Source organism: Neodiprion pinetum, chromosome 4 (assembly GCF_021155775.2).
Source record: "Neodiprion pinetum isolate iyNeoPine1 chromosome 4, iyNeoPine1.2, whole genome shotgun sequence".
NCBI classification, from domain to species: domain Eukaryota; kingdom Metazoa; phylum Arthropoda; class Insecta; order Hymenoptera; family Diprionidae; genus Neodiprion; species Neodiprion pinetum.
The window spans coordinates 39553970-39581506 of record NC_060235.2 but is presented as its reverse complement, the minus strand read 5'-3'; the positions used below and the strand labels follow the sequence as shown (position 1 = coordinate 39581506).

The 27537-nt window shown below is 38.0% G+C and overlaps 1 protein-coding gene across 3 annotated transcripts in view; it reads right to left on the bottom strand.

Annotated features, from left to right (window-relative positions):
• Window positions 1-27537, bottom strand: part of LOC124215870 (adenylate cyclase type 6) — a 112375-nt gene that overhangs the window by 57532 nt on the left and 27306 nt on the right. For all 3 annotated transcript variants that reach the window (XM_069134948.1, XM_069134949.1, XM_046619721.2), the window contains 3 exons: window positions 26334-26492; window positions 16545-16758; window positions 15436-15773 (listed from right to left, as the gene is read on the bottom strand). In XM_069134948.1, coding sequence (XP_068991049.1) covers window positions 15436-15773; window positions 16545-16758; window positions 26334-26492 — 711 coding nt within the window. The remainder of the gene's footprint in view (window positions 1-15435; window positions 15774-16544; window positions 16759-26333; window positions 26493-27537) is intronic.

Genomic DNA, 27537 nt, shown 5'->3' with positions numbered 1-27537 from the left:
TAACGCATGGTAAATGCGATGAAATTTACAAGCCGACGCAGATGAGAAAAATATAACGTTTTATATCGAAGAGGGATGAATTCTTAATCATTTTCAAAATTATAGAGAAGCTTGTAGATTTTTTTTTGATTTTATTCTCTATTTTACAAATGTTTTATCCATTGAGACTAACGACAAAAAAATTGGTCACGACGACAAGGATGATACACACGTATAGACGGGGATTGTTATTTAGCTGGGATTTTTTGAATATATTGCGAATAAAACGGCCAACGAATTATTTTGATCGAGAAGTAAAAACAGAGAGTTAAAATCGGTACACTGTAAAGTGAAATATTATACAATCCGTTTCGAAATCAATTTATTATCGGAAAATGTTCTCATGACGTCAGCGGCTGGATGTCGGCGCCATTTTAACACCACATAACCTAAGGTTATAATTTTAACGGAGGCAAATCGTATATCACGGGGTTTCAAATAACTCATGTCCCATCAACGCATAAACGAATGAAACGTAATCAATGATATTGTAACTGTTCTACACCATCCACAAGTGAAAAAACACGGTCAACGGTCAGTTGTTGGCCTAGTTGCATAACTAGTTAGATTTCACTCCACCAGATGACGCGCTGCAAAGTGACAATTTCAATATTTAACGACGAACTTTTCAACCGCAATAATCAGGAAATGGAAAAGGAAAAGAAACTGCACACCGAAGAATATCTTCTTCTATCTCGCTTTCAATTTTCACAGTGGATGACGATATTCCCTCGCAGGATCAGAGCCGCAAAGTTCTTCAACGCATTTTCATTCAACCGGTTGTAGAAGCCGAGAGACTTGAGATTTGAATTTCCGCTGCGTGGGAGCGAGTTACGCATGCGAAAATTTATATCCCGCATTTATGAACGAACGCGTTGCCGGTACATTGGATCCGTATATCTATAAGGTATAAGTTATATACCCATGCAGCAAGCTCGCGCAAAGCTTCGGCAAAGCTCGCGCGTCTCAAACTTAAAGCCGTGCCAGAGGAGGGTGGATCTTATACTTTCTCGAGAAAAGTACGCGTGAACGCGTGCCTGTATATAAATATATATATATTACAGGCGTCCTACAATACGTAAGAATATTTTCGTGCGTATATATATATATATATATATATATATATATACATATATGTACCTAGTCTTGAAACATTGCATACCTAAAGTGAATATCGTTTCCTGCTCTCTATCTCGTCTTACGTTTTCATTCCTCGTTTCTTCGGACTTTATTTAAGGACATTTGTAACTCAAGTTTATAAAATAGCTGGTGTTAGGTGTAATCGATCGTTATACGGAAAAGCTTGCGACTGATCAACGATTATACAGAAATCGAAAGATGGTACGGTTTTATATTTATTAATATCGAATTTGAAATTTTAACAATTACACTCTCTTCATTTTTCTGTCAATTATATTCTGTGATACTTGAGTTATCGTATTTAAATTCTCAACATTTCGCGTCATGTTTTTTTACCTCGTATCGTTGTCAGTTTCGATTTCACCCTGTTTTCAAATCGCGGTCTCTCGTTCCGAACCAGTGTTGGTATTTCACGTTTTTCGAAACTCTCTTCGGGATCGGTATTTTTATGATCTGTATACGAGGAATTCCATGTATTCACCCAAACAACGTCTGACCCTTGCCATATCTCATTTTGTTCAAAATTTTTTCTCTCAATGTCCCAACTCTGAAACAGTATCCTCGATTGTTTCAGATTTTTTATTCAACTGCTTAAATATTCATAAATATTGAAAGTGATTTTGAATAGGGCCGTTTCTAAAATTCTCAAAAACTGCATTCTCTTTTCCAAACATTTCAAGACTTTTCTTTGGCGCTTTTAATTTTTTTCACCAACTGAAACATTGTTTAAACGGTCTAAAACATCCCGAAAAAAATTCTCGAATCCTGTATTTTCACTTAGAACATTTCTAAACCGGTTCCATTATGGAGTGATTTTCGGCTATTTGTTTTTAGCAAGATTAAGTTTTTTTTGTTTGTTTATAAATAAATTTGCGAATTTACGGCAACTTTCAGACCGTTCAAAACAATGTTATAATTAATAAAAAAAAAAAAGAAAATGTAAAAAATGGAAGAAAACCGGCTCATTATCAGCCCGCTCTTGAAATGTTTGGAAAGGAAAATTCACTTTTCGATTTTCACTCTCAATATTTATAAATGATTAACCAGTTGAATGAAAAATGTAAAAAAAAATTCAGGGCACTGTCTCAGAGTTGGGACAATAAAACTGCTGAAAAATTTTGGGTTCGCATGGAATTTCTCATATGTATCCCACTGCTGCTGCGGATCTTTTCTTAGCTTTTCGGCTGATTTCAAACGTTCACGGTGTACCTTGAGCGTAGAATTTGATAATCTGGGGCATCGATCAGCCCTCCGCATGTTGGCTGACCAACCAGGGCCTAACCAACCACCCCAATTACGGTGCACAGCCGTCAGCTCTGCAGGCATCAGAGCTTGAATTATCCCGCGTACAATAGGCGGAGGGTGCGTGGCGAGCGATGCTAATTCCCACTCCGATCGAGAAAAAATTTCATCCCTCTCTGGCCCTTTTTTTCGACGCAGAAAATTGGACTCCGATCGTTGTGCGAAAAGCGTCAAGGGCTTCAAAATTGAAAACCTGTATAGTTTGCCCCGAGTTTTAGGCACACCGAAAGAAATTTCATTTGTTACAGTAACTAGAAATATTCGGCAAGACAGGTATCGTTAAAAAAAACTGTTTAAATATCGTTGGAATTACGAAAAACGAACTACGCGTAACATTTTGCGCTATTGTCGATCATTTTTTGGTAATTGCAACGCAAAATCAGTTTCTGAGGTTTACTCTACTTTTTTAGTTAAACAAGGCTTTAACGTCAATTTATCCTTGCGCAAGCGTTAAATTTTCGCGACAGTTGCAAGAAAATGTAGAAACGGTGATCGTAATGAGAAAGAATAGCAACGGATACCAGACTTTCCGGTAACGGCTAGAAAACTAATTTTCATGTTGTACCCGGAACTATATTTTTCGATTGTGGTAAAAAATGAAAATAGTTAAAGACTGAGCGGTAACCGGAACTAAAAATTTCTCATAGCGGAGATACTCTGTATTTCAATATTTTGAAGTTATACTTCTTTAGGCGCGTTATGAAAAACTGATGAGAGTGAAATTTCAAGATGCGCGCGCATCACTGTAACACAAAATTGTAACACAAAATTAACAGGATGAAGTTGCCCACTCAACCGAATTCATTAAGTCTCGAAAAATTTGTGAATATTAGTGAAAAAATTGTGCTAAAATACTTTTTCAAGTGCTCCAATATAATTGAGGTTAGTTATCCGTATGTATTATTTATTGATATAAATTAAAATATCATTATTTAATATAATTAATACTAAATATTATCAAATTATCAATGTTGAATATTTATTATTGGTTTTTTAATATTTACAAAATAAAGAAATAAATTTAATAGAACATTTAATAAAAAGTTCGTGACAAAAATTTAATAGATTATTTAAATATAATGTAAGACATCCGTTATTTGTTTCATTGTTTTTTAATGATGCCAAAGAAGTATAACTTCTCACGCGCGTACATAAGTACACGCACCCATTTTTTTTTGTACGCAGCGCAAAGTATTCCAGGATTGTAAGCTCGTCATAGTTTTGTTACACAACATCGACGGTTATATATCATTTATAGTTTGTATGCGTAATGCTGTAGATATACGAACTACACACTTTCGAGTGAATTCCAAAAGCCTTATTTGAAATTCCTGCAGGGCGAACGTAAACTTCTGCGCTTTGAGAATTAGTTGATATTTGAAACGTTTGCACGCCGGGCTAAAGTAGAATTATGCAAGCACGGACTGTTGGATTATTCAATTCCACGATGTACGGATCCTGTTGTTTTCCCTCCCGTGCAACCGGCTGTCCCGTAAATTTTATTCATTCCAGACTGCGTCGCGCAGACGAGACATTTTGGGTTATCGAACGGCAGGGGAATTCCGTCTGAAAAGCGTCTAGTCGATTCTAATCAAGTATGCTAGGCACTTGAAAGTTGACGAATGTGACGTTTGGGGTATTTTTACTTCGCTTGAAAAACCGACGTCACGGATATTATTGCACGATGCGTATAATGCGTGAGAAACTTTCTCTCCGAAAGCTCCGTTCAATAAATCAAATGATGCGAATAAATGTAACTAACTATTAAAACAAATTAAAACAGTGATCAGAATGAGAAAGAACAGTAACGGATACCAGACTTTCCGGTAACAGCTAGAAAACTAATTATCATTTTCTACCTAGAACTATATTTCTCGATTGTGGTAAAAAATGAAAATGGTTAATGACCGAGCGGTAACTGGAACTAAAAATTTCTCTCAGTGTACGATTGTTATTAGGAGTTTCGAAAGCCGGGCTAACTCAACATTTGCTGATCGCGTTCAGCGTCTTGTATTTATGAAAAGAGTATAATAAGAGTTGTGAAAAGAAAAGGGCGATTGAATGATCGATCGATTGATCGATCGACGGATTAACTCCGAGGGTGTCAGGTTTCGGCGGAAGAACTCTTTTCAGCTAATAAAATCCTGACATGTACAAGAAGAAGAAAACTGAAGCAACAAGTATGCGTGCATAATGTATATGTATGTACAGTGAGTTTGACGCGTGTATTAATTTCATCAAATTTTCTCTCTTTTATTCGTCGAAGCGGAAAACTCTGACGATAACGTCGCTTAAATCTTAAGGAATAATCCCGCGGCTGGGCGGAGAGCCGAAGGCATTCCTGATCGTTTAAGCTGGCATATTAAAATACGCCGGAAAACGGGCGACAATAAACGCTCATCCCTGCAGTGTCAAACCACCCTCATCAGTTGAAATTTCAAATATCCAACACGGGTAATCGCAATTTTTTTACTACACAGCTTCAGGCTAATACACGAATACTTTTATTTATTTATACATTTTTCTTTCTTTTCTTTTTTTTTCTTCTTTATCTTTAATTGGACCGACGTTAAATATGTAAGCGTATTACGAGTTCCTGGGATTCAAATTAATGGGAGGAAAAAAACTTACGGAACATCAATTCGCAAAGAAAAAGTTTATCATCTTGGAAAATTGTCGGACATGATATTTAAGCTAAACTCCGTTGTGTTTCCAAGTAATTTTAATAATTAGATTATGAGACGACGAAATCGCATTGCTGATATTAGGCTCGATGAGGATAAAAAAAAATTACATTTATTAAATTTTGACGTATTTCTGTTCTTAGTTAAAAAAAAAAAAAAAAAAACAAATCACTGTTAATCGTTGAGAAACGATTTATTTTCATGTCTATAAATATACCTTGGTTATCATACGTACGATGTTATTTCAGCGGGAGAGTTTCTTTTAACGGGGAAAAATATTAATTACAAACTTGAAAGCCGATATAAAAATCTGCTTCATCGAGCGTGTTGTATACATCTATAATGACAGTCGAGTATGAGATTTTTATGTGTAAAGATATATTTATGCGGAGGTATACCTACAAATATATATATATATATATATATATATATACGAAAAAGCGCGAACTCGTACAGAAATTCCTGAGTTTCAGGGGAAACTGGTTTGTAAAGGAGAAAATAAAATTCAGGAGTAGGTAAATAAGTGCCCGAGTAAATAAATAAGAGAAAAAAAAACTGTTTTTTAATAATAACAAATCACTCTTCGCTTCGCTTATCCGTTTTCTCGTTAATGTTTGACATTGCCTTCAGCAATTCCTTAATGTTATATTATATATATATATATCTCTCTCTCTTTTTCACTGCCTCCTTTGATAACGTGTGTTTTCAAATTTTATCTCTTTCAATTTATCTCCCTCCTCTTCCTTCTTTCTTTTCCGTTCTCTTCATTATTATTTGTTTCTTTTCTTTTTCGCTATTTTAATCCACTATCCAAAAACGAGTATAATATTTAATCGTAGCTGCGCTCATGCGTTCAAACCTTAGTACATACATAATACATTACGTACACCCAAACACGTAATGTACGTATAACGAGATATCTCTTTCATAAAATTTTCACCGGCTGGTCTCGGAACTCGGAGTTGTCCTATTTAAATAAAACAATCAGGGATATGTAATTTTTTTTATTTTTTTATTTTATTTTATTTATTTTTTTTTTTTTTACTCGTTAACACTCATCCGAATTTAACGCGATACCCACGGAAAAATTTCGTAGCAGAAGATCGGATTAGAGAACTTTATTCAGAGGAAAATAAAAGAAATATAAATGAAGGAGCAAAAAAAAAAAAAAAAAACGTGTGAATTTGACAGACGATTATCAAAGTTTATAAAAAAGATTTGCCAAGTTTTCGAGGAAAATGTTTCTATCAGGAAATTGGGAGTCGTAATGTTGGCGTTCTTTCCGTTATTTCCTAGAAAAAAAAAAAAAAAAAAATTATCTCATGTCGTACACAATCAGATGTACAGATGATCGAATCCGTGCTTTTCTCGTTATTCAAAGCTGCTGCAAGCTCTGGTCTCCTCGCTTTAATTTCCTCCGCAACGTCGCCCGAGGCTTTTCCCGCACTTTTCACGGCGTCGTTTAAACGATCAAAATCTTCAATCTTGCGGGGTGGCACGGTTATTCCGAGCAACGTTTTGAACGAGGGAGACAACTCGTCACGTAGTATTCACGACAATGGAGAACCGCTAACGAGACTTTCGTTCGCAAATTTTCCAATTTCCTCTCATTTTTATCCCCTTTTCACGGTGGCGGAAATGCGCGTAGAGACAAAACGACCGTTAATTGCTAGATTTTTTTCACCCCTTTGTCCCTACATAGACGGTTTGTATTTTATTCTGCAACAAGAGCAGCTTCGTTCGTCGCGAAAACTTTTTTTTAATTATTGTGTGACCTGCAAAACATGCCTTGGACATTTCATTTTCAATCAAAAAACATGCTGCAATTATTCGGTGTCGGTCAATTTTATTTTCAATTTTTCACAATTTTTTTAACGACTGATTCACTGTGCAAAAAAATAAAATAAATAATAAATCAAAAAAAAAAAAAAAAATCGACTGATAACATTTGCACGATCAGATGCAGTTTTCATAAATTTGTTAATTTATTTTTCATTTTGTTTCAAACCCTTCGAATTATTGAGTATTATATGTAACATATGATATGTATCTGCAGAAAATTTTGCAAGAGAAATTTTTCTCTTTCTTCATCGTGTTCTAAATTACGTCAAATTCAATAACTTTGCATACTTGACTAAAATTAATCAGAGTGACGTTCGTTCCACGAGGAAAAATAATTTGAGCACCCTGCAGTATAAAATGTAGGAATTTGAATATTTTTTATTTTTTTTTAATCCTTCTTTTTTACTACCATGCCAGAACTCTCGGGCTTTGTTTCGCTGTCGTTTACAAACGAAATATTTTACGCTCGTTAATGACTTTACGAAATTTTCACATAGTACCGGCCAGTGAGTTATTACGTTATAGAGTATAAAGCATCTCTCGTAGAAACACGAGAGAAAATAAACTCGGAAAATTTTCCTACACCTTCATGAAATTTACCATAACATCTTCAAACATTAAATTCACTCGATAAATGGATATGGAAATGGATATTCAACTTTTCTAAATTCACCCCGCAAGGGTACTATTTTCAATTTGTGTACAATCTAGTCGTAATAATTCGCATTTTAAGTTTCAAAAACTTTCCTTGAACAAAGCTTGCTTCGTTTTTTCCACCCCTCCATTTCTATGATCCGTGTTTCTCACATTATTCGCTTACACCGTTCTTAATTTATACTTTCAATTTTTTTTTCTCTCACCCTGCATCCGTAATTTTTCCTACGACTCATTCATATTATTTGAAGGGGCAGAACTAAAGAAAATAAAAAAAAAAAATTGAATCCTTCTCTGGATCAATATTATCCTTATATTTTCTCATTACCTTAGAGAATCTCCCAAAGCTACGCAGGTTGTTTCCAAGTAAACGTCACAGTTTGTTGGGTTGCCTACCACTAAGAGGAACAAATATCGGTAATACAGACCTACCAACTTATCGGTAGGTAACACGTTCAAAGCCCCCGCAAGTGAGCTGAAACCGGCCGTATTGCCAAGTTGTGTGGATTTGGCCAAGTAGTTGTTCCTTTGTTTATAACCTACGCTGAAGCGTTCAGTCATCGCATTTCAGAGCCACGTTAAATTGATTATATACCTCGACTTGACCAACGAAGATCGAGTCACATAGAAGCGTACGGCTTATGGGCTGCTTGAAGCAAAACTTTCCGCGATTCGTAAATCCGTAAGATGGCTCTACCCTCGGTCGACAATAGAGAGTTAACACGATCACCCCAACTCGCCGGTCGGAGCCAACACACCGACACTGTACGCATTAGTATAGAGCGCTGTACGTGAGCCACACAAGCAAAGGCGCCACTAGCGACACCTAGCTGTTGGGGTGATAGCTCGTCCGAGTACCCCAACTTTTCTTGCTTCAAATAGCCTGCGGGCCGTACGCTTCTATGTGACTCGATCTTCGTTGACTTGACTCAAGTGATAACGACTCGGTAAGTCTGTTTTACCGATATTTATTTCCCTTAGTAGTAGGCATCTGCGGCGTTTACGTAAAAACACCCTGTATAATAATAATAAATACACCGCGTTGTCCGATGGTTATAACAAAAATCGCCTCCAGCGGCTGGAGTTAATTGCGATATTATAAACGGTAAATTCAGAACGCTGTAAATATTTCAACCCTTTCTCAGACGTTGAAGGGTAAAAATGTATTTATAAAATTTTATTTCTTTTCATTTTCGTTTTCAATTTTGCCCGCATTGCCTTTCATCTACGATAAGCTTCGGGCAAAATTTATGTTATACATAAACTTTGCACCGCTCACTGATGTGTACAAAAACGACAGCCGGTACATTATGTACCAGGCATGTGTTCGGGATGTAATTTTCTTTCCATTCGAGAACTTCCGCCGGTTATGTTATTGTTGCAAAAACTTCGATGTAGCATCGCGAACCGCGCAGAAAATGTGCGAGATGAAGTCTTGAGTATTTCACCGAATTCTCTCCGGAAATACGAATATCTATTCAGATGTCGCAAGTTAAATACATAATGGAAATTTCAAATTTTACTCAAATGCTATACAAAGTAGAGGGAATCACACAAAAAAACCGTTTCTTCGACGAAAACTTTTGCAGACTTCAAATCCGTATCTCATACTTACAAAAAATATCGACGTGCTAAACGTTTTTTTTTTTTTTTTTTTGCAACAAAGGTGAATTACCAACAAGTGGATGCGGTATAATATTTGTTATTATATTGTTAAACATTTGGAGTACTTTTCATACAAATTTTCACACGGTTAGATGCAAAACTGGCAATTTTCCTCATTCAATCAATTCCATACACGCATTCGGGCAAAATTTGCAACAATCCTTCTAAGGTTCGCTGAAATTTTCTTAGTCAGAGTGAAAATCGTGTAAATTTTCATAAACTCGAGTACAATTTGCACACGTTCAAGTAAATTTTGTAAGAGTCCGCTTATGGACTGCAAGCTAAACGAACTCTACATGAAAATTTTGTATATTGTACTTTTTCGCGTCATTTTTTGTTTCTCCTGATATCCTTTGTCTCGGGTCGAAGAGCGAGGAAAAGACTCCGACGTATACCTATAACGCACAACATCCGTTGTTAACTCAGCTTCGGTTGAAGTTTGATGGAACAAAGAGAGTTCCCTGCGCTTGGTGAGCATTAAAAGCCCTGCTGTCTTCTTGTCTGCGGTTCAAATTCCCCGAGAAACGCGAGGACGGAATGAAAGAAAAAAGAGAAAAAAAAAAAACACGCAGAGGGAGAAAAAAAAACCGAGTTGCCGCAAGATAGAAACAAAGGCGTTACTGAGGCAATATGGCGGCGCTCGGGTTCAACAGCTGATTGCTTTAAGCTGATGGCGTGAAATATGAGGCAAGAAAGAATCCGTGCAACTTGTCAGCCTCTTGTTTCGTCGTAATAGTTTGATGTGGCGTGAAATATGCGACGAAATAACGACTTTTTAACCTCTCGTTTCTCTGTTCTCAAAAACAAAAATTAAGTTATTCTAATCGGCCCAAAAATGAAAAATTGAGTTTTCACTATATCTCGACGTTTTACCTCACCTTCGACTATTTTTGGACGGACGTCTGTGTGTATTTATGTACGACCGTATGTTTGTTATAAATTTCTTTTGTCGGACAATATCTCGAGTTTGAGTTACCGGATTTCAATGATTTTTGTCTAAATCTACGCGGTTCTTCCAAACTTAGAACCGATTAAATTTTGGCTTTGGTCAGTTCAGTACTTTTTGAGCTTTTTAAATAACAAAATTCCAAAAAATAAAATAAAACTCACGATTGAGTACGGATGAATGGATTCGAATGAAAATTTGTGCCATAGGATTCTTTGGCTCGCTGATCACGAATCTGAAGTCAGATTTGCAAAAGTTAATATAATATGGCCAGTCTCGAGCCGTTTGTTTATGTTAAATGCGATTCGGTTGATACGGCGACGCATTTCTTGCCACCAGATGGCGTCTTTCAATAAATACTTAGCACCCCAATGTCTTAATCTATATTAATTCGGATATGGTTTAGATCGTGTTCTCACATGGCTTAACTGTAAACCCTGTAAACAGTTTCACGCTAACAAATTAAGAATGAAAAAATTCTATCTCTTGAAGTCGAAACGTTCGATGTTAGACGAGTATATGGGATTTAGTAGAGTAGTTTGACCTCGTTGAGAAGCATCACGGTCTACACGAGTGCTTACCGACATACATGTGTATCTACAGTGTAGTAATTAGACGGGGAAATCGATGCCGAGTTACGCGGCTACATCATTCCACAATATACGGCTTCTCAAGAGTGCATATATCGTGCATATTACAGCGCGGAAGAGTTCGAATGCATATATATATTCCACGTCTCTTGCACGAAAGAAGAGGAAGGAGAAAAAAAAGCAAAAAAAAAAAAAAAAAACATAAAAAAAAACCCGTTTGGCGAATGAAAAAGGAAATGGAAAAAAGTGTGAAAAGTCAAGGATTTATTTTTCAACGCCCGTAATATCGCCCTGAAAGCTCTTTGTTAAGGGTGGAAAGTAAAGGCTTTGCTGGGAATAGAAAAAATGTAAACGGGATTTTAGAAGCGATCCCGAAGGGATTCTTCTTCTCTCTCCTGATCGTCGTCCCTGCCTCCGTGGTATTTCTGCCTTTAGGGGACGAACGGGATTTGTTAGAGCGGACTTTTGGTCCTTACTCGGCGAACCATCAAACGAAATTTCAAACGCACTTACGCGCAGCTCGGCGCTACGCGTGTTAAAGCCGCTTCGTACGAAACGAAGTTTGAGCTGCACGTTTCGTGAGCTTTGCTCGTTCCCTTTGGGAGGGAAAAATTGCATGTCGTCTCGATTCGCGGGAGGCGTGTGCAAACGTGTGCTTGATGGAATCTGCAGCCTGGCCGCGATGGAAGAATAAGAGCCCTCTGGCCAAAAACGCGATCCTGGCTAACGATTTTACCTTGGACACTGATTTGGATATTTTTCTCTGTTAACTCGGATTTTACGTTTAGAAAGTAATAATTTTAATCAATTAAAATTCACTGCGAAGAAAAACGTATTACAATTGAACGCCTCGCAAATTATTATTGCAATTATTAGTTAAATGTACAGAGAGGTTTATTCCTCATTAATGTAGAAAATTAATTAAACTTCAACATCCTGCAGCAAGATAATTGAATGCAGGATATTTTTTTTTATACCTGTATAAACATATAGTTTACTCTCCGTCGACACAAGCAGACGACTTTTAATTTTATGCACACAAACTAAATATCTCTGGCCTCGTTTCCCTCAGGATGAATATTAATTTATTCTTCTTTTCCTTCTCCTTTATTTCTTACTCTTCTTACTTTTAATTTTTTCTTTTTTTTTTTTTTTTATTCTCTCTTCTGGTTCATTATTATTCTTTTTCTTTCCTTACGACATCACTCAATACCGTCTTGCATCTCGAGGATCAAGAAATTAATTACTGAACCCTGTCAACGGTGTTGCGCGTATTCTTGGCAAAAAAAAAAAAAAAAACTGCTAGAAAAAATCTAGGGGTGAAAAAATAACGAAGAAATTTAATAAAAGTAGCAAATAAAAAAAAAAAAAAAATAAATAAATGAAAAAGAATGGAGAAACAGAAAGTTAAAACCTTTTTTTTATGCAACTATTTATATGGAAATGGATATTCGTAACGAATTTATCAGAAATTTACAATCAAGTCCAAGATAATAAACGGAAAAACTAAGACGAAAAACTTTCAAGAATCAACAGCTAAAGAATTATTTTGCGGATGTACTGTATTTCTTTCTTTTCTTTTTTCTCTCAATCGTCAGAAGAATTTCGGAAAGTAAGAGAAAAACAGAAGGGAGAACAAAATTTTTTAACAAAAAGATCAAGATCATAAATCTCTCCTCGCCTGGACGCGAATCTCAACTTACGACCCAAACGGCTACATTAAGTCGAGACTTACGCGTTTAATCTCTACCGCAGTGAAGGTGTTATTTCAGAGTATATGGGACGCAGGCAAGATAAGAAGAAAAAAAAAAACTGGTGAGAAAAAGGAAATTAAAGGAATTAAAAATCGTGAGAAAAAATATCAAAGTAACAAATAAGCGCGAATTTTGCTCGCAATTGTTGCACTAGACTAGAGAAATATGGAAGAATTAATCCCGCATGAGAAAAAAGAGAAAGAAATTCCTTGTTTTTCGAGTTCGTATGAATCGTTCGGAAAACGAGATAGGAAAATTTTCTAGCTTATTACCTTAACAAAAGAAAAAAAAAAAAAGTCGTTAGCTTTAGATAAATATAATCACAGATATCCACAGATTTCTATCCGTTCTTGCTGATGATCGTATATTATATGTTTAATAGAACGTTGAGGATGCGAGATAAAATTCGCGCACAATTCGCAATATCGCACGCGGATATAACACCTACGCTCCTGACTCACACAATCTAATTAGAAGCGATAACATCTGCACCTTCCATGGTCAATCAACCTATACCTATAACTTGAACCTATAATATCGCGTTTTCAAAACTTCGCTTGTGATTCATCAAGAGTAAAAATATCAGGCGATCCAGCGAACGTGCCAGTTGTGTATAACTTTTGACAAATTAACGGGCAAACTACCGTAGAAATTAACGGTCACGTTTCGCATTCGCGATTACCATTGATTGCGATACGTAAATTAAGCTCAACTCTTCTCAATATTGAGTACCTGCAAAATTTGCAAGTAAAAGAAAAAAATCGCATTGCACGAAAACGTTTTTCGAACCTCGATTTCTACATTTCTTTACGCGCACTGATATTGTTAGGCTGAAAAGAAGAAGAAGAAAAAAAAAAAACAATTTTCAATTTTTCAAACGAAGATTGAAACTTCCTACGCGTAAAAAAAGTTTCGTTACATCAATATTTCTCTCGGTATTACGAAAAAGTTTTCAAGACCCGCGAAGAATTCGAATCAGACCAACGATACCGAGAGAATCTTTCCGTTTCTTGTTTTTCACGCAATAATTAATCAAGTTTTATACGAAAGGTAAAAATTTCGCAATTCAATTCAAACGAGCCTGTTTACATTGTAGATTTTTGAAACTTTTCAGGGGCAGAAATTATAAATACGAGCGGTAACAAAGTTTGAAAAAAGTAAGCCCACTTATACATTATATGGCTACAAGTTATTTTCTCCTCAGATACTTGGCCGTGTATGCATAATAAATGATTATATACATATATATTCATACAAAATATACATGTAAATGTAAACATTTAAATTGCCGAGGGACAGAGGGGAGAAGATGGACGTGGGGGAACCTGATGGCGGATGTGCAGGAGCTGCGAGGGACGCTCAAAATTGTAATTGGTTTTGTCACTTGACACGTTTTACACCAAGGGACGATCAGTAAATTGTTGAAAATCCTTTTGCCGGTCGTCGAAGTGAGCCCAACTCGTTTTTGCCGTCAGCTTGTTCACACTGTGTGGGTATGATATGCGGAATAACCGTAATGCGATCATCGTTATCGACGGTTTTTTTTTTTTTTATTTCACAGCACCGCAATTTTGGAAAATATTTTTCACGCTTGATTCCGGCTTTGCAAGTACTTTTCTGATCTGCCAAATTCAAACGTAGTTATTGACGCAGTATACAAGGATACAAATTTAAAACTAAAAAAAGTTCCGAGCTTCGTCGTCTGCACCCTTCAATTTTCACCCGCGTTTATATTGAACACACCTGAATGCAGGCAAAGCAAAAGTGAACAGCGTATGTCTGTCGATTCGGATGAAAATTTCATGCTTCAAATCGACTAACAAAGGCATCCGCTTTGTCGAGTTTCAACAAACTTTATAACGTGTTTCACGAGAAGTTGACAGAGAAAACGTAGAATGTCATCTAACGATGGTACATCAAAAGTTGCAGTATTTGTCTGGAATTAATTTTCATTCCAACTACAGGATTTGACGGATCGATTTTAGTATCCATGGAACGCAGTTAGATCAACGTTTGTGATTAAATAAAAGTTTGCCGTGTTCGAAAACTGAAGCTCTGATCAAGTTATAAAACATCATATTAAAAAAGTTGCTACGATCCAGAAAATAAATTTAAAAAACACTGAATTCCAATCTGGTATGAACACCTTGTTATCATCTAATAATGAGTAAGAAAATCACACGGTTCTGCTATTTTTTCATTAGAAAAATCATACAGTTTTCGCAATTGTAACGAAAAATAGTTCATTGAATTTACAAATGAATTCTGATCTATTGCGAATTGCTTGAGCCGCATTTTTTCTAGAGCTCGTAAGCTGATAGAATAAGAAAGTAGGATGTGTTCAATTGTTGAAATTTATTGACAGATATAGATGAATATACATTATTACTATCCAAAATCTAGCTCATTGTTTGTGTTACGAGGTGATTCTAATAACTTCACTCCATTCTTTTTTTTCATTCCAGAAAAAGTAGCTGCAAGTTAAAAAAAATCGCGTTTGTTGTAGTGAGTATAGAAGGCCGGTTTTGGATATAGATTCCCATATTGACATTTACCGACACATAGCCAAGACACAAACCCTTTTCCACAATATTTGATGGTAAGAGTTATCCGCTCTGTGATTGATTTTATCGTACATCCTATCATTTAGTTGTCCGACATTATCGATCAGATTGTAGATAACTCCCATCCTCGAAGATTCCATAAGAAGGTTCGTGTCTTGGCTAACGGTCGGTAAATGTCAATACAGAAATCTGTTCCCAGAAACGGCCATGATACCCGCTGTTGCGTATCTGAAAAAAGTGAGTCAACACACTCACCTGAGAGACGAAGGCCGGATAATCATGTCGATACATCAGAAGCACGCTTATAAAATGAGCGAGGGAGAAAAGTATGCCGGCGATGCAGGCGTGCCTCAGTCTTATCGGCAAAAGTGCGTAGGCCATGTAAATGAAGAAGCAGGCCGCCCAGGCGATGGCCAGTGGACCTCCCAGGCTGTAGGTGTCCTCCACGGCCTCCGAGTCGAGCGATCCCTTGGGGTAGGCGAGGTGCAAGCCCAAGGACACCTGGAGGGCGAGAAGGGTCGCCAGAACGGCGGCGCTGATGCCGGCAAGCCAGACCTCGTTCATTCCCGGCCTCGAAATGGCAGCGACGAGTCCTGCGTAAGGGATGAGAAACGGACGAAGTTATTGTATCATTCGAAGAACTGCAGAACGGAGATCCGGATGTCGCCTCATTGGATTCAGCTGCATCCGTTTCCACTTCCGACGGATATTTCCAGCCGCCTCGTTTACAAGGATACAGAATGGAATACAGGATGAGTACAACAACGAGAATGCAAAAAGAGCTGCAGGATTCTTTACGGGGTTTTATTGCAGAGTGGAGTTTGGGAAGGCTGGTTGATGAAAAAACGATACTTTTTGTCAATTCTCTCGAGAGAACGATGGGATAGGATTTCATGCATCGAGTATTTGTCAAGTTATGTAAAATAAAGAAGAAGCAGTAAACAAAAGCTTCGATATTGTGACGCTTCGTTTCAAATAGTCTTCTGAAGAAACTCAGCTATCGTTAAGTGAAATCGAACGAATCTACCAGTTTTTAAGAAATTCAAAATGAGACATCGGTGTTCAAGCTTTTCTTTTCAATCACGGTATCTCCTGTTTTTGGGTGTTTTGAAAAGATCTAAATATCTCAACGTACGGCTATTATCGTAATAAAATAAATAAAAAGTACCACTTGGTGATCGTGATTTACGTTACTTGTTTCCACGCTGTTCGCTGATCCGAAACGAGTATTAATCATACAAAGTACCCATCATAATATCCAGATGAATTCAAGCACAGAATCTCGAATGATTTCGTGATCACAAACTCGTGAGGGTTATTTTACCATCTAACGAAACGTCATAAATCAAAGGAGCTTCACTCACCTGCGTAGACGGCGATGCACGCTATAAGCGTCAGAGCCAAAGTGAGATGTTGGGGTTTTTGTAGGAGGTCTACGAACGGATCGGACGAGTCGAAGGTCAGACTGAGGCCCAGGAGGATACCCAAGGCGACAGCGAGGCCCGAAAGAAGGCCCAAAACGTGGGTCATGTTGCTTTGGTTCATCCGGAGGAAGTAGCGCTGGTACAACATCTCGACCTGGAAGAAAGGGTCGTGAAATTTTAAGGATAACGTCACCAATGAGGGTCGAAAATGATGGCACAAAGAAATAACGAAGTCGGTCATGTTTCGAAATTTTGTAAAAATTTACTCTTCGATTGACTCGAAATCGCAAAATAAGTGAAAAATAGACGAGTTCGAATGAAAATTGATCTGACGATGACAAGTTTGAGCAAGATCGAATTTTATTTTTGTTTTTATCTTCGATTTTTAAACGCCTAAATGTTATTGTTAGTCCAAATTCAATTCGTCGGAAGTGAAAAATTTAGTTCGCGATTGAATTCTTTACAAATCGTCTGAAGGACCTGAAATTGCGTTAACGCGTTTCTTGATAAATTCGGTGTGTACACAAGTTTATCGATTTTACATAATACATGTAGCTATACTTAATTTTTTCAATTAATTTCGAAGCTCGAGAAGAGAAATCGCAGAAATTCATTTTGGCTGGTAATTTGTAGGAACTTGATTTGCAAAGAAAATCGATCCGATCGACTACGTAGTTTGTAAGTTTCAAGCCGGATGACAAATCAGTTGCAACAAATTGCAACAAAAAAAAAAAAAAAAAGAAGTGACACCTTGACGTGATTGCTATGAAAATTCGTAAAAAACGTAAACCAGCTCTCTTAGTTTTCAGATTAAAATAAATACGAGATTGTCGTAATGATATTTTATCCAGTAGCTCTGCAATAAGAATATCAATTTCATTTAGCATAAAATTAGGTTAAATTCGGTGCAGCAATTTTTAAGAGCTTTCGAGGATTTTCTCAACCTCCGTTCAAACATTACAGAAGCAAAAAAAAAAAAAAAAAAACGATCTACCCCAATTTTTGTATATCTCCTTTAATCTCCTCGCAATCACTGCACAATTTGCAAGACGTTACAAGCGAATTGCAAACTGATCGTGACAGTAATTTTACTAGCTGGAATTTGACGATGGGGGTAAAAACATTTCCGATCTTGGTTAAGCGATACTCGGAGCCCTGTTTCAACCTGCTGTGTATGTAGGTACTAAATATATGTATCGAATACTGTACGTTCATTTTCCCAAACCCATCGGCGAGATGAGAGGCGAACGTCTAGACTCTAGACGCCTGGCGCCCGGTCGTATCCACGATGCGAAACCCGACTTTCGCACTTCGCTAAATCTAATACTACTCAATGTCAGTTTGTTTTTTAGGCCCCGCTTGACGACAGCGTAAAATAGAGTGAATTACGAAAGATCTCGACTGATGCCGAAGGGACGGCAAATATTCATCCTCTCTGAGAGAGATTTCCGTACTTGTATAGAAATACTATCATTTTCGCACTCGATTATATTCGAGCCAAAGAACGTGTAATAAATCGGCGTCGAGATTTTTGTTTTTTTTTTCCTTCAACACTAACAATACCGAGCAGCCGTCCTTTCAGCGACATTCATTATGCTAAAAAAAATTGTTGAATTTACGCTGATATAAGCTAGACAAATAATTTCCAGTATGAATAATTATTTACACGTATAATACAAGGTGTCTACTATACGGGAATATAATACGATCTTCATGCAAATTGATCCTTGAGTCAATCCGAGCGGGATAAACCGAATGAATAGACGAACGCGTTTGCGCATATTATTCGGTGGATGGGACGGGTAGAAACGGGATTTCGGTGTTTCCATCCAGGGCTTAAGCTGATGAAAAGAAAAAAAAAAAAAAACGAGCCCTCGCCTTTTATCGGATTCTGTCCGACTCCGCCCCCACCCGCGAATATCAAAGAAAGTAAAATTATCCGCCCCCCGCCCCCCCCCCCCCTCCCCCCGCCCCCTCGCATAATCGCTAGATATATCTATATTGTTGCAGACTTTCCGGCAGACGACGCCAGACGTCGAGACGCCTTCCGCGGCTCAAAAATTTCCGGGAATGATTTCGGAACCTATTTTACGTACCCTTATTTTTCCGAGTCGGATTCTTCTTCCGCGTTTTACGGAGAATTCACCTTTTTTTTATTTACTTTCCGTTTCAGTCACACCGACTCCTGATTATTTCTCTTCTGTTAATCTTTCTATTTTCGTTTATACAAATCGTCGTGTGTGTGTATATATATATATATATATAACGGGAAAATATGTACGTATATATATATATATGTATATATAAAAGGCTGCAAGCGGCGATCCGAATCAGCCTTGGGCAAATAATTGATTGGGAGGCAGCGGCCGCGTTTTATCCGGCTTCTCAAATAAGCGATTCAATTATTTTCGCGTTTACGTTGCTCGTCGAGGGAGGAAAGCAAAGGGGGGTACGAAATTAGACGACCAAGTTTTCCGCATCCTTCGGCAGAGATTCGCGGACCTCTCAATAGGAAACCCTGTAAATTGAATCGCTGCAATGCCAAGGTTCCTCGCTTTTCTGGAACATTGAGTGAGAATTCCGCCGTTTCTCTTTGCACAGTTTCGTTTTTATACAGCGAAAAGTTTGTATATTTATCACTCCTCCGAATTCTCGCGCTCTGATAAATTATCGCGAATCAGAGCGTGACTCGCCTTCTTTTATTTTACAGACATAGACTACGGAGCATATTTCTCATTGCGAAAAACTATCTTAAGAGTAAGAATAAGAAAAAATTTACACTTTTCGGACAAGATTTCGGTGTGAATAATCTAATTGGCGTAAGATAGCTTTGAGGTGACTGGTCAGCGAAAAATTTACAATTTTTACATTTTTTCTTTTTGTGTATTCTGTTGATACAATTTCTTTGAAACATTTTCGCGGTAGAAAAACTGGAAAATTCGCAAAATTGTGCTCAGGGGGCTAAGAAAGCTTCAACGGCTGAAAATTTGATCAAAATTCAATTCGTCTTTATAAACTACCGAACAAACACATTCAAATTTTCATATTTCTAAGTCGTTTGTCACATTTTTGTGGATGAAAATCAGTGTTGACCGTAAAAAAATAATAATAATAAAGCAAGATATTGAGCGTTGAAGACAAATGTGCGTTCGGGTGTGGTACATATTCATAAATATGTATACACGTGTTTTTTTCCAAACAACGTTTGTCATTAGTTTTGCTGCGATAACTCAAAAACGCTTTGACACGTCGCCTTGATTTTTTTTCTGCAACGAAGATATCAACTTTCACTACAAACCGAACCAGCGTCTGTGTAAAAAAATTCGTTCATTATTGTTGCCATTTTTTTTAATTCTTGTGTTATTCAAAAAAAATTTCGTCCAGTCTCTGGAGGAACATCCCACGAAGAGAATGGCGCTTGAAAATTGTCCAAAATTGTAACCATTCACTCGGGATCGTGGCAATAATGGAGCAGCACCTGAGACACGTACTCTGCTTTATCCGTCCACATCTCTCTTAATAATTTATATTTTTGAAACTCAGACGGCTGAATTTTATAACCGAAACTCCAATAAAAACGTTGTAAAAAAGAAAATTTATGCACGTTGTTTCAGTTCTTCGCAAATGTCATTTGAATTTTATCCCATTTTTGTCCTATTTTCGCTGTCTACTCCCCTTAACAACGATGCTTCATAAAACTTATCGAAACTCCGTAAAGAAAATGTTAATCCTGAGAACTTTTAATGATTACCGTTCGTACGGACTTTCAAAATTCCGCACCGATGATCGATCAAAGCAGAGAAACGTTTGGAGTGATTTAGAATAATTATCAACTTTTCAAAGTTTCATTATTATTTCCTTGCGACGAAATAGTTATTATAATTAAGCACAACAAATTTCGAACCGCAATCGCGACGCCGCTCTCCGCAGCGAAGTTATAAAAGTTATGCTATTTGTCTTGGTAGAATTCCTCTAAAACCACGAGACAAAAGTTCGCCAAGAGGGATAAAATGATAATCGAGGGTACGACGACTGCGGAACAGTGAAGAGGAGAAAGTGATGAGTGAATTTTTGCTCGCGTTAGCGAAAACTGGAGGAAACTGGAGGAGACTTGAGTAAATCGTCTCTCTTATCCGGTGACGATAAACGCCGGGTTTCATGGTAGTTGGACAACCAAATCCGCGCTGTTTAGAGACGGATTAATTTTCTTCACGGCTGGTACGAAACATTGACGTTACTTGAAACGCGGAATTTTGCTAGGAGGTTACGAAATCAGACTTGGATTAACTCCGAAAGAAGATTCGGACATTTTTTTTTATTTATTTATTTTTTTTTTTGACATGGCTTGTATTGCATTATATGCCTCTGGAAATCCCGATAAGGAGATCGAATCTCGCCGCTGATTGTGAGTCGTACGGTTTAGATAATATTGTTGTTATCCTCGGTCCTTCGACCGCTTTTATACTCGTGGCGTGACTCCGAGTCACTCGGCAAACTGTACAATTGAACAACCTCGACCATCACGTGCATCACAAAACTTTCCAGCAAGCATGTATGCAGATTATATTCAACCCCGTCTGCATTCGAAATTCTGCACTTTATTCAAAGATTATATTTATTGGGCGATGCATCGAAGCTTACGGCACTAAAAAGGATTCTCGAAACCCTTGAGGATAATTTATCGTAGATTTCCAACACGGTCGGAACGAAGTTCAGTAAAACAAACAGGCGGGAAATGAATATTGAACAAATGCAGCTTCGGTTAATTCTAAAACGGTAACATTATTTTGTTTTTTTTTTTTTTTGGTTTCTTGCCTGTCCCGGTAATGGGGTGATAACGAGTCACGTGGGCCAAGGAGGTTTTTTATACTCGAATAATGAAATTGAATTGCGGTCGGTATATCGAGTCAAAAAAGTTGGCGTAGGGTGTTTTTTTCATCCCCCGGTTATCGATCTAGGGTTCATAGAGTGGGATTAAATAAAAAACGACGTTACCTTGATGTACAGAGAAGGCTGCAATTCGCGAACAGCGAGGTGAAAAAATTGAATTCATAATTTGCCCGGCTTTTTGCGCGAATTGATGAAACCTCGCTGAAGGTGAAAAAAAAAAAAAAAAATAAATAAAAGAAGAACATGATGATCGAGAAGCTTAGAATAGTTGAAGCAAATTTGATCGAATAGAGGGATGACTGTGGCGTGACTTTTGGTGAAATTCTGTGCTCTCATCCGGAAACATGCGTCGGCTACATTTGGTCCGAATATTGGTTCTGGGCTAATCTGTTCACGGACGGATTGGCTGTTATACAGGCCGAAGCCAATTTCGATTCATGTATGAAATCGGTTAAACCAACGGAAGACGATGAGAGAGTGCTGCGGACGTTCGCGTGTATGCATAAGCCGAATAAGCTCCCGTTTAGCCAATTTCCGAAGGGAAACGAGACCGGTTTTATAACCGCGATAGCTTGGCGAAGTTATGAACACGTGACTAAATGACTAGGCTGATCTCTGGAGACGCCCCAGGCTTCTTTAATTAAACGAGTCTCTCTCTCTCTCTCTCTCTCTCTCTCTCTCTCTCTCTCTCTCTCTCTCTCTCTCTCTCTCTTTCTCGAGGAGTCCTCGTCGGAATTACAATTAGCTCAGACTTCGGGTTAGTAAAAATACGAGGTTCGCACTATAACCGGATTCTGAATGGTGAAAAGTCTTTACGCCTCTGACGATGCCAAAGAAATTAAAAGCTAACAGAATAATTTCAAATTTTTACCGTCTTCCTTTCTCGAGCGACAAAAGTAAATATGTAAGAGGGGTTATGGTCCGATCTACCTTACCGACCGAGTATTCGAGCATTTGAGTACACGGTCGGTAAGGTAGATCGTGCACGAACCCCACTTATACAAAAATTATTATACCCAAGTTTAACAGCAAATCGACCGAATCGCGAGGAACGAGTACGTATATTCGACGCGTGATAAATTTTAAAAAAGTAAAATTCAACGAATTTACGAAACTTCCAAGGGTAGGTATCAAATGCGGGCTAAAATTAGCTGCTCGAGTTAGTTTTCTGCACTTGGAATTACATTACGCGGCCGCGCACCTCGTGCTTGCTTGTCTTACTACCAAATCAGAACTTTTTGAATTCTTTTTTTAAACTTTTACCTCCGACGTGAATTTTTTGAAAGCGCGTTTTAACCAACGGAATCGCCAAACTTTTTCACGGTAAAGAGGAGGAAGAAAGTCCCGCGAACCCTGTGTTTGAGGAACTCTTGCTTCGACGACCGTCGCTTTACCGTGCGAAAAACCTGATGGCTCGATATACTTGGAAAACGTTCCCTGAACGTAACCGATAAATAATGAGAAATATACGGTAGTTTTTAGATTCACCCGTCGGTTCGAAAGTTCGAGATAATTTGAATGAGAAACGATCCCGATGAATTTTAAAAACCGCCGAATCGTCGAATCGAAAATATTACGAACGTAAAATGAATATTTTGCAAAGGCGTGTTTAATACGCTATACAGCATCGGTCGATAATAACACAGTTTCTCTTTCACTTTTTTTCATATATACATACATATATAAAATACACAGGATATAAAATTCGATTTTATCGTAAAAACTGATAAAGAAGCCGGCGGATACGTGTGAAAAAAGTTGCCTTATCATGAATAGCCTTTAGCCAAGTACAACACTCGATACCGAATCACCATGGAAACGTGTAATAATACCAGCCGGCTTTCTGTACACACCATGAGCTGCCGATGGGATGGGAAAAAAGTGCAGCATTTCACCCACAAGGAAACAATGATCGGAGATGCTGATCGTATGAATTCTAGTAAGAATATTCAGAGGATTTTATCGTTTCCAGCGCAGCCTCAATGCTGAGTGCTGAATCAATCTAAGCGCCGTACAAAGAAGTTACTTGATGCACACACATCGGTTGCACCCGATAACGGAATCGATAACAGATGTTAGGTTAGGTTTAATCATTGAGTTGGAAATTGAACAAGAATTTGAAAAATTTGACAAATCCTACGACAATTGTTGTTTCTATCTTGCAAAACCTACGACCTTAAAAACGTTTCGGTTCAAAAGTGACTTCGATCGTATTACGATATCGTGTTGTAAAATGTTTGACGAGACAAGCTTGACGGCGGTTGATGAATTAAATATAGACATTTATCACTGTGACGGGAGTAACAACTTCTTTTTTTTTTTTTTGCTTTTCAACCTTTTCTGACCCTCCGTTTTTCCTCCACTTTTCCAGCAGTATCCCTAGTGCGATACTCGTCGGTTATAGCTGGTTGGATGGGACCGAAAGGGAAGTCCTTGTACCTACCAGAGCGAGGTGACAGGAGTGGGATGGAAACCATTGCGAACACCCAGTTGAACCCTCCGAACTTGCGGGTGAAAGTGTGTTACATAAAGCGTGCGTGTGTGAGTATGTGGATGTGGGTGAATTTTTCATTTCCTTCGGAAGAAGCCTCTACCGTGCCTAAAGATGATATTATCCTCGCGGTGAGTTAACTCTACGCGACTCGAATCTACGACATTAAACTCGCGTCACGTTTCAATGCCAGTCAGTCAGTCAGTCAGTCAGTGACAAAGACAGTCGGTCGAAGACGGAAAAGGAATACTGAAATCCTCCTTAATCCTCATCTCGTATGTATATTCGTGCGGTTCGATGAAAAAGCAAATTTCAATAGCGCCGCGGTTGGATCCCTTCGTTCATTTCTCTAATTTTCATCTTCCTACTTCGAACTTGCGATCATACCAATTACCCCATATTTTTTGAAAATCTCAGCCACGAGGCCTGTGTGAAGCGGGATGATTGAAAGCGGCTTAAAATTGCAGGGGAAAACTAGACGAGTCAGTGATTTTGCGCTACCGTAGAAAAGGGGTTCTTGTATTTATATAAATGATTTCATCTCCCTCCGTGCATCCTCCGAGCGAACTTTTGCCATGAAATAATCAAGGCGTAGACGATATTTTTCTCGATCGTAACCGACGATTTCTTCTTCTTTTTATTCCTCCGGCCAACGCGCGATTCTCAGGAGTATCGGACAGATTTCATCGAAATTTCATGATCTCTGTGTGGAAGAGAAATGATTGTGAAGAGAAAAAAAAAAAAAAAAAATTAAACACAAAATAAAATAAAAGGATAACTCAACAAATGGTCGAAGCTCGGATACGTTATGCATGAGATATTTTTCCACCGAAATCGAGGGAAGAACTTTTCGGCGGAGGCTGCGCAACGCGTTTGTCGAAAAAGTTGGGAAAGAAAGATTTAGAAACGTTGGAAGAACGGAGGGTAAACAGGGTGGGTTATTCGAAGACAGTCGAATGGCGAACTGTTGTAATCCACCCCTTTCCAATTCGCAAAGTTTTCCAAGTACCTACAAGGATCGAGACGGTGTTCCAAACGTACAAGGTATCGAGTATCGGAGAATAGCCGAGTAATTAATTACATCCATCTATCTTCGCCGGTTATCGACGTCAGTCGGGCATTTCCCCCGAATCGACTACAAACCCTCGAAAACCCGTTAACACAAGGATAAAAAGTACCTTAAGGATGTACGGGGTTTATACGGTCAAGTTGATGAGGCGTTGAAACAAAGACGTGACGAAACAGAGCTTATAAACAGTGTCGGTGAAGTTAATCTAGCTTTAATATTTAATTAAAAACAGTTTTTCCTGATGGTAGAAAAAATTTTAAAACATTGAGATTCGACTATTCGAAACAGTAACTCATTATTTAACGACTTTACAGAAATCTCATTATTCTTTTATTTCATTATGATTTTATTTGTAAAGAAATTCTGTCCAGATCGTCGAAGCTAAATTGTGATCAACGATAACGTATTTCTTGATCAATAGCAAGCTCAAAATCTGCCAGTTTTTACGATTGTATATGTATCGGATTTTTCTTCGTGTTTTTTGTATTTTTATTTTTATTTTCTGCTTTGCCAACTGACGAACTCAAGAAAGGAATTCTGTCGGACAATTTGTAGAGAATTCGTTTGCCAATAAAAGTAAACTAATTATCGACGGATAAAAATTTTCGAATAATGTGGTAATACTCTGTGCTTGGTTAATAACAAGGTGTTTAAAATTGAAATTCAGTAATGAAACATTTTTATCTGAATCAGCTTCATTTGTCAAATTTAACTCTCCTTCTGTTATCTTTTTGATCCAGCTCATTTTTGACCCAGCTATACGTTCCGCGCATCTTTAAAATCCTATCAATTACCGAAGAAATTATATCAACAACAATAGCATTATCTTAAGCATTATACAATAATTCTCCACGCCACATTGAGAAAAGAACATATTTACTGTTAACAAACGTACATTTGGATATGATGGAACAAATGTTTTGTAAGTTATTATCATTAAATTTTTTTTCAGCTGATTAATGATCGATAAAAATTTGTTAAGAGTTAAAAAATCGTATGTGGCGTAACTAAAATCTGATGATAATAATAACGAACCATTTATTCCGCCGCAGTCAAAAATACGTAATTGTTAACAAAAAATAAACTATTTTCTCGTAGGTACGATGTCCATAGAAAGCATCAAGGCACGGAAATTGGACAATGCCGCATAGTACGGGAATTTCCGCCGGTAATTGAACCGTGTAATTTTGATCGTTAGAGGGACAATAAATTCGCGTGGTGCTGCAGCTGGTCACCGGAATTGCACCAGAGTGGTCCGTATTCAAATAGAGTATCTAACCTGGAGGTTTCTGAATCGATGAGAGGCACAGAGAGCGCTGAGAAAACGACTGAGGCCACATCGAGGCCTTCTTCGTGTCATCCCGGCGTTGACAGCTGCCTCCATGATCGCGTCCCTGTCACTTGACAGTCCGACTCCGACTTCCGATCCTCGTCCAACCTGCAACAGATCGAGATTTTGTATTAAACACAATGGCGGGTGTTTCACGGTCGAGTGAACGACCGATACGCTCGATATTGTGCCAATGAGTCAACCATGCGCTACGTCGCTTGATCGATTATCGAATTCGCCGCTGTTGCACCTTGTCGATGATGGCCAATTAGGCGAGCGTCGACGCTTCGTGTGTCGCCACTTCCGGTCCCATTTGGAGAACTGGAGGATTGTTACGGGTCCGACAATTGTTGGTGTTGTTGTTGTAGAACGGTCGGTTAAGTCGATGAAAAAAGTCGAGATTCACACTTCCGAAAATGAAAAGCGGCTGCCGTGTTCAGTGGTTGATGACAAACAACATTTTTGAAAGAGAGAATTGAGGGAGCGGAAAACTGTGACTCTGAACCCTGTAACAATGAAACATCCAAAATCTGCCAGCGTGAAAAAGGAGCTCATGAAAATAAATGTGATCTGGAGTGTCACGTACCAACCTCCGGAAAGAGACAGGAAAGAGAGAGAGAGAGAGTGAAATAAATGTATTACTGGCGATCGTTCCAACGTTTCGAGCTGTCATCAAATATGACTGATAACCACCGGATGAAAAGAATGTAGGAAGTGAAAAAGAAGAGTAAGAAGAACAAGCAAAAAACATTTACAATGTAGGATAAACTTCTTCCACCAGCCGTGAGTACTCGTCATAATAATTCATTTTCACCTCCCCAAAAACGTGAGAGGAAACCCTGAAAAGCAAATTAGTGGCTGCGAATTTTTTCCACATTCGTAGTAACTTGGTACATATAAAAATCAACGAAAATTGGATATGTCATCAAGATATAAACAGGCTTATAAGAGAGGTGGCAAATTTTCTCCAGCAGCATCAAACGGCTGTCCACCTATATTGGAGAGTGTGAGAGGATTTTCAATAGCTGCCGGTGAGGTATTTGAAAGTTCATTGATCGGGTAAAGACTGACATGGAAGATATCCCAGATCGATCTCTCCTATTTCACGTCATTTGTAATATGTTATAGTAGACTAAAAACTAAGCGACACATA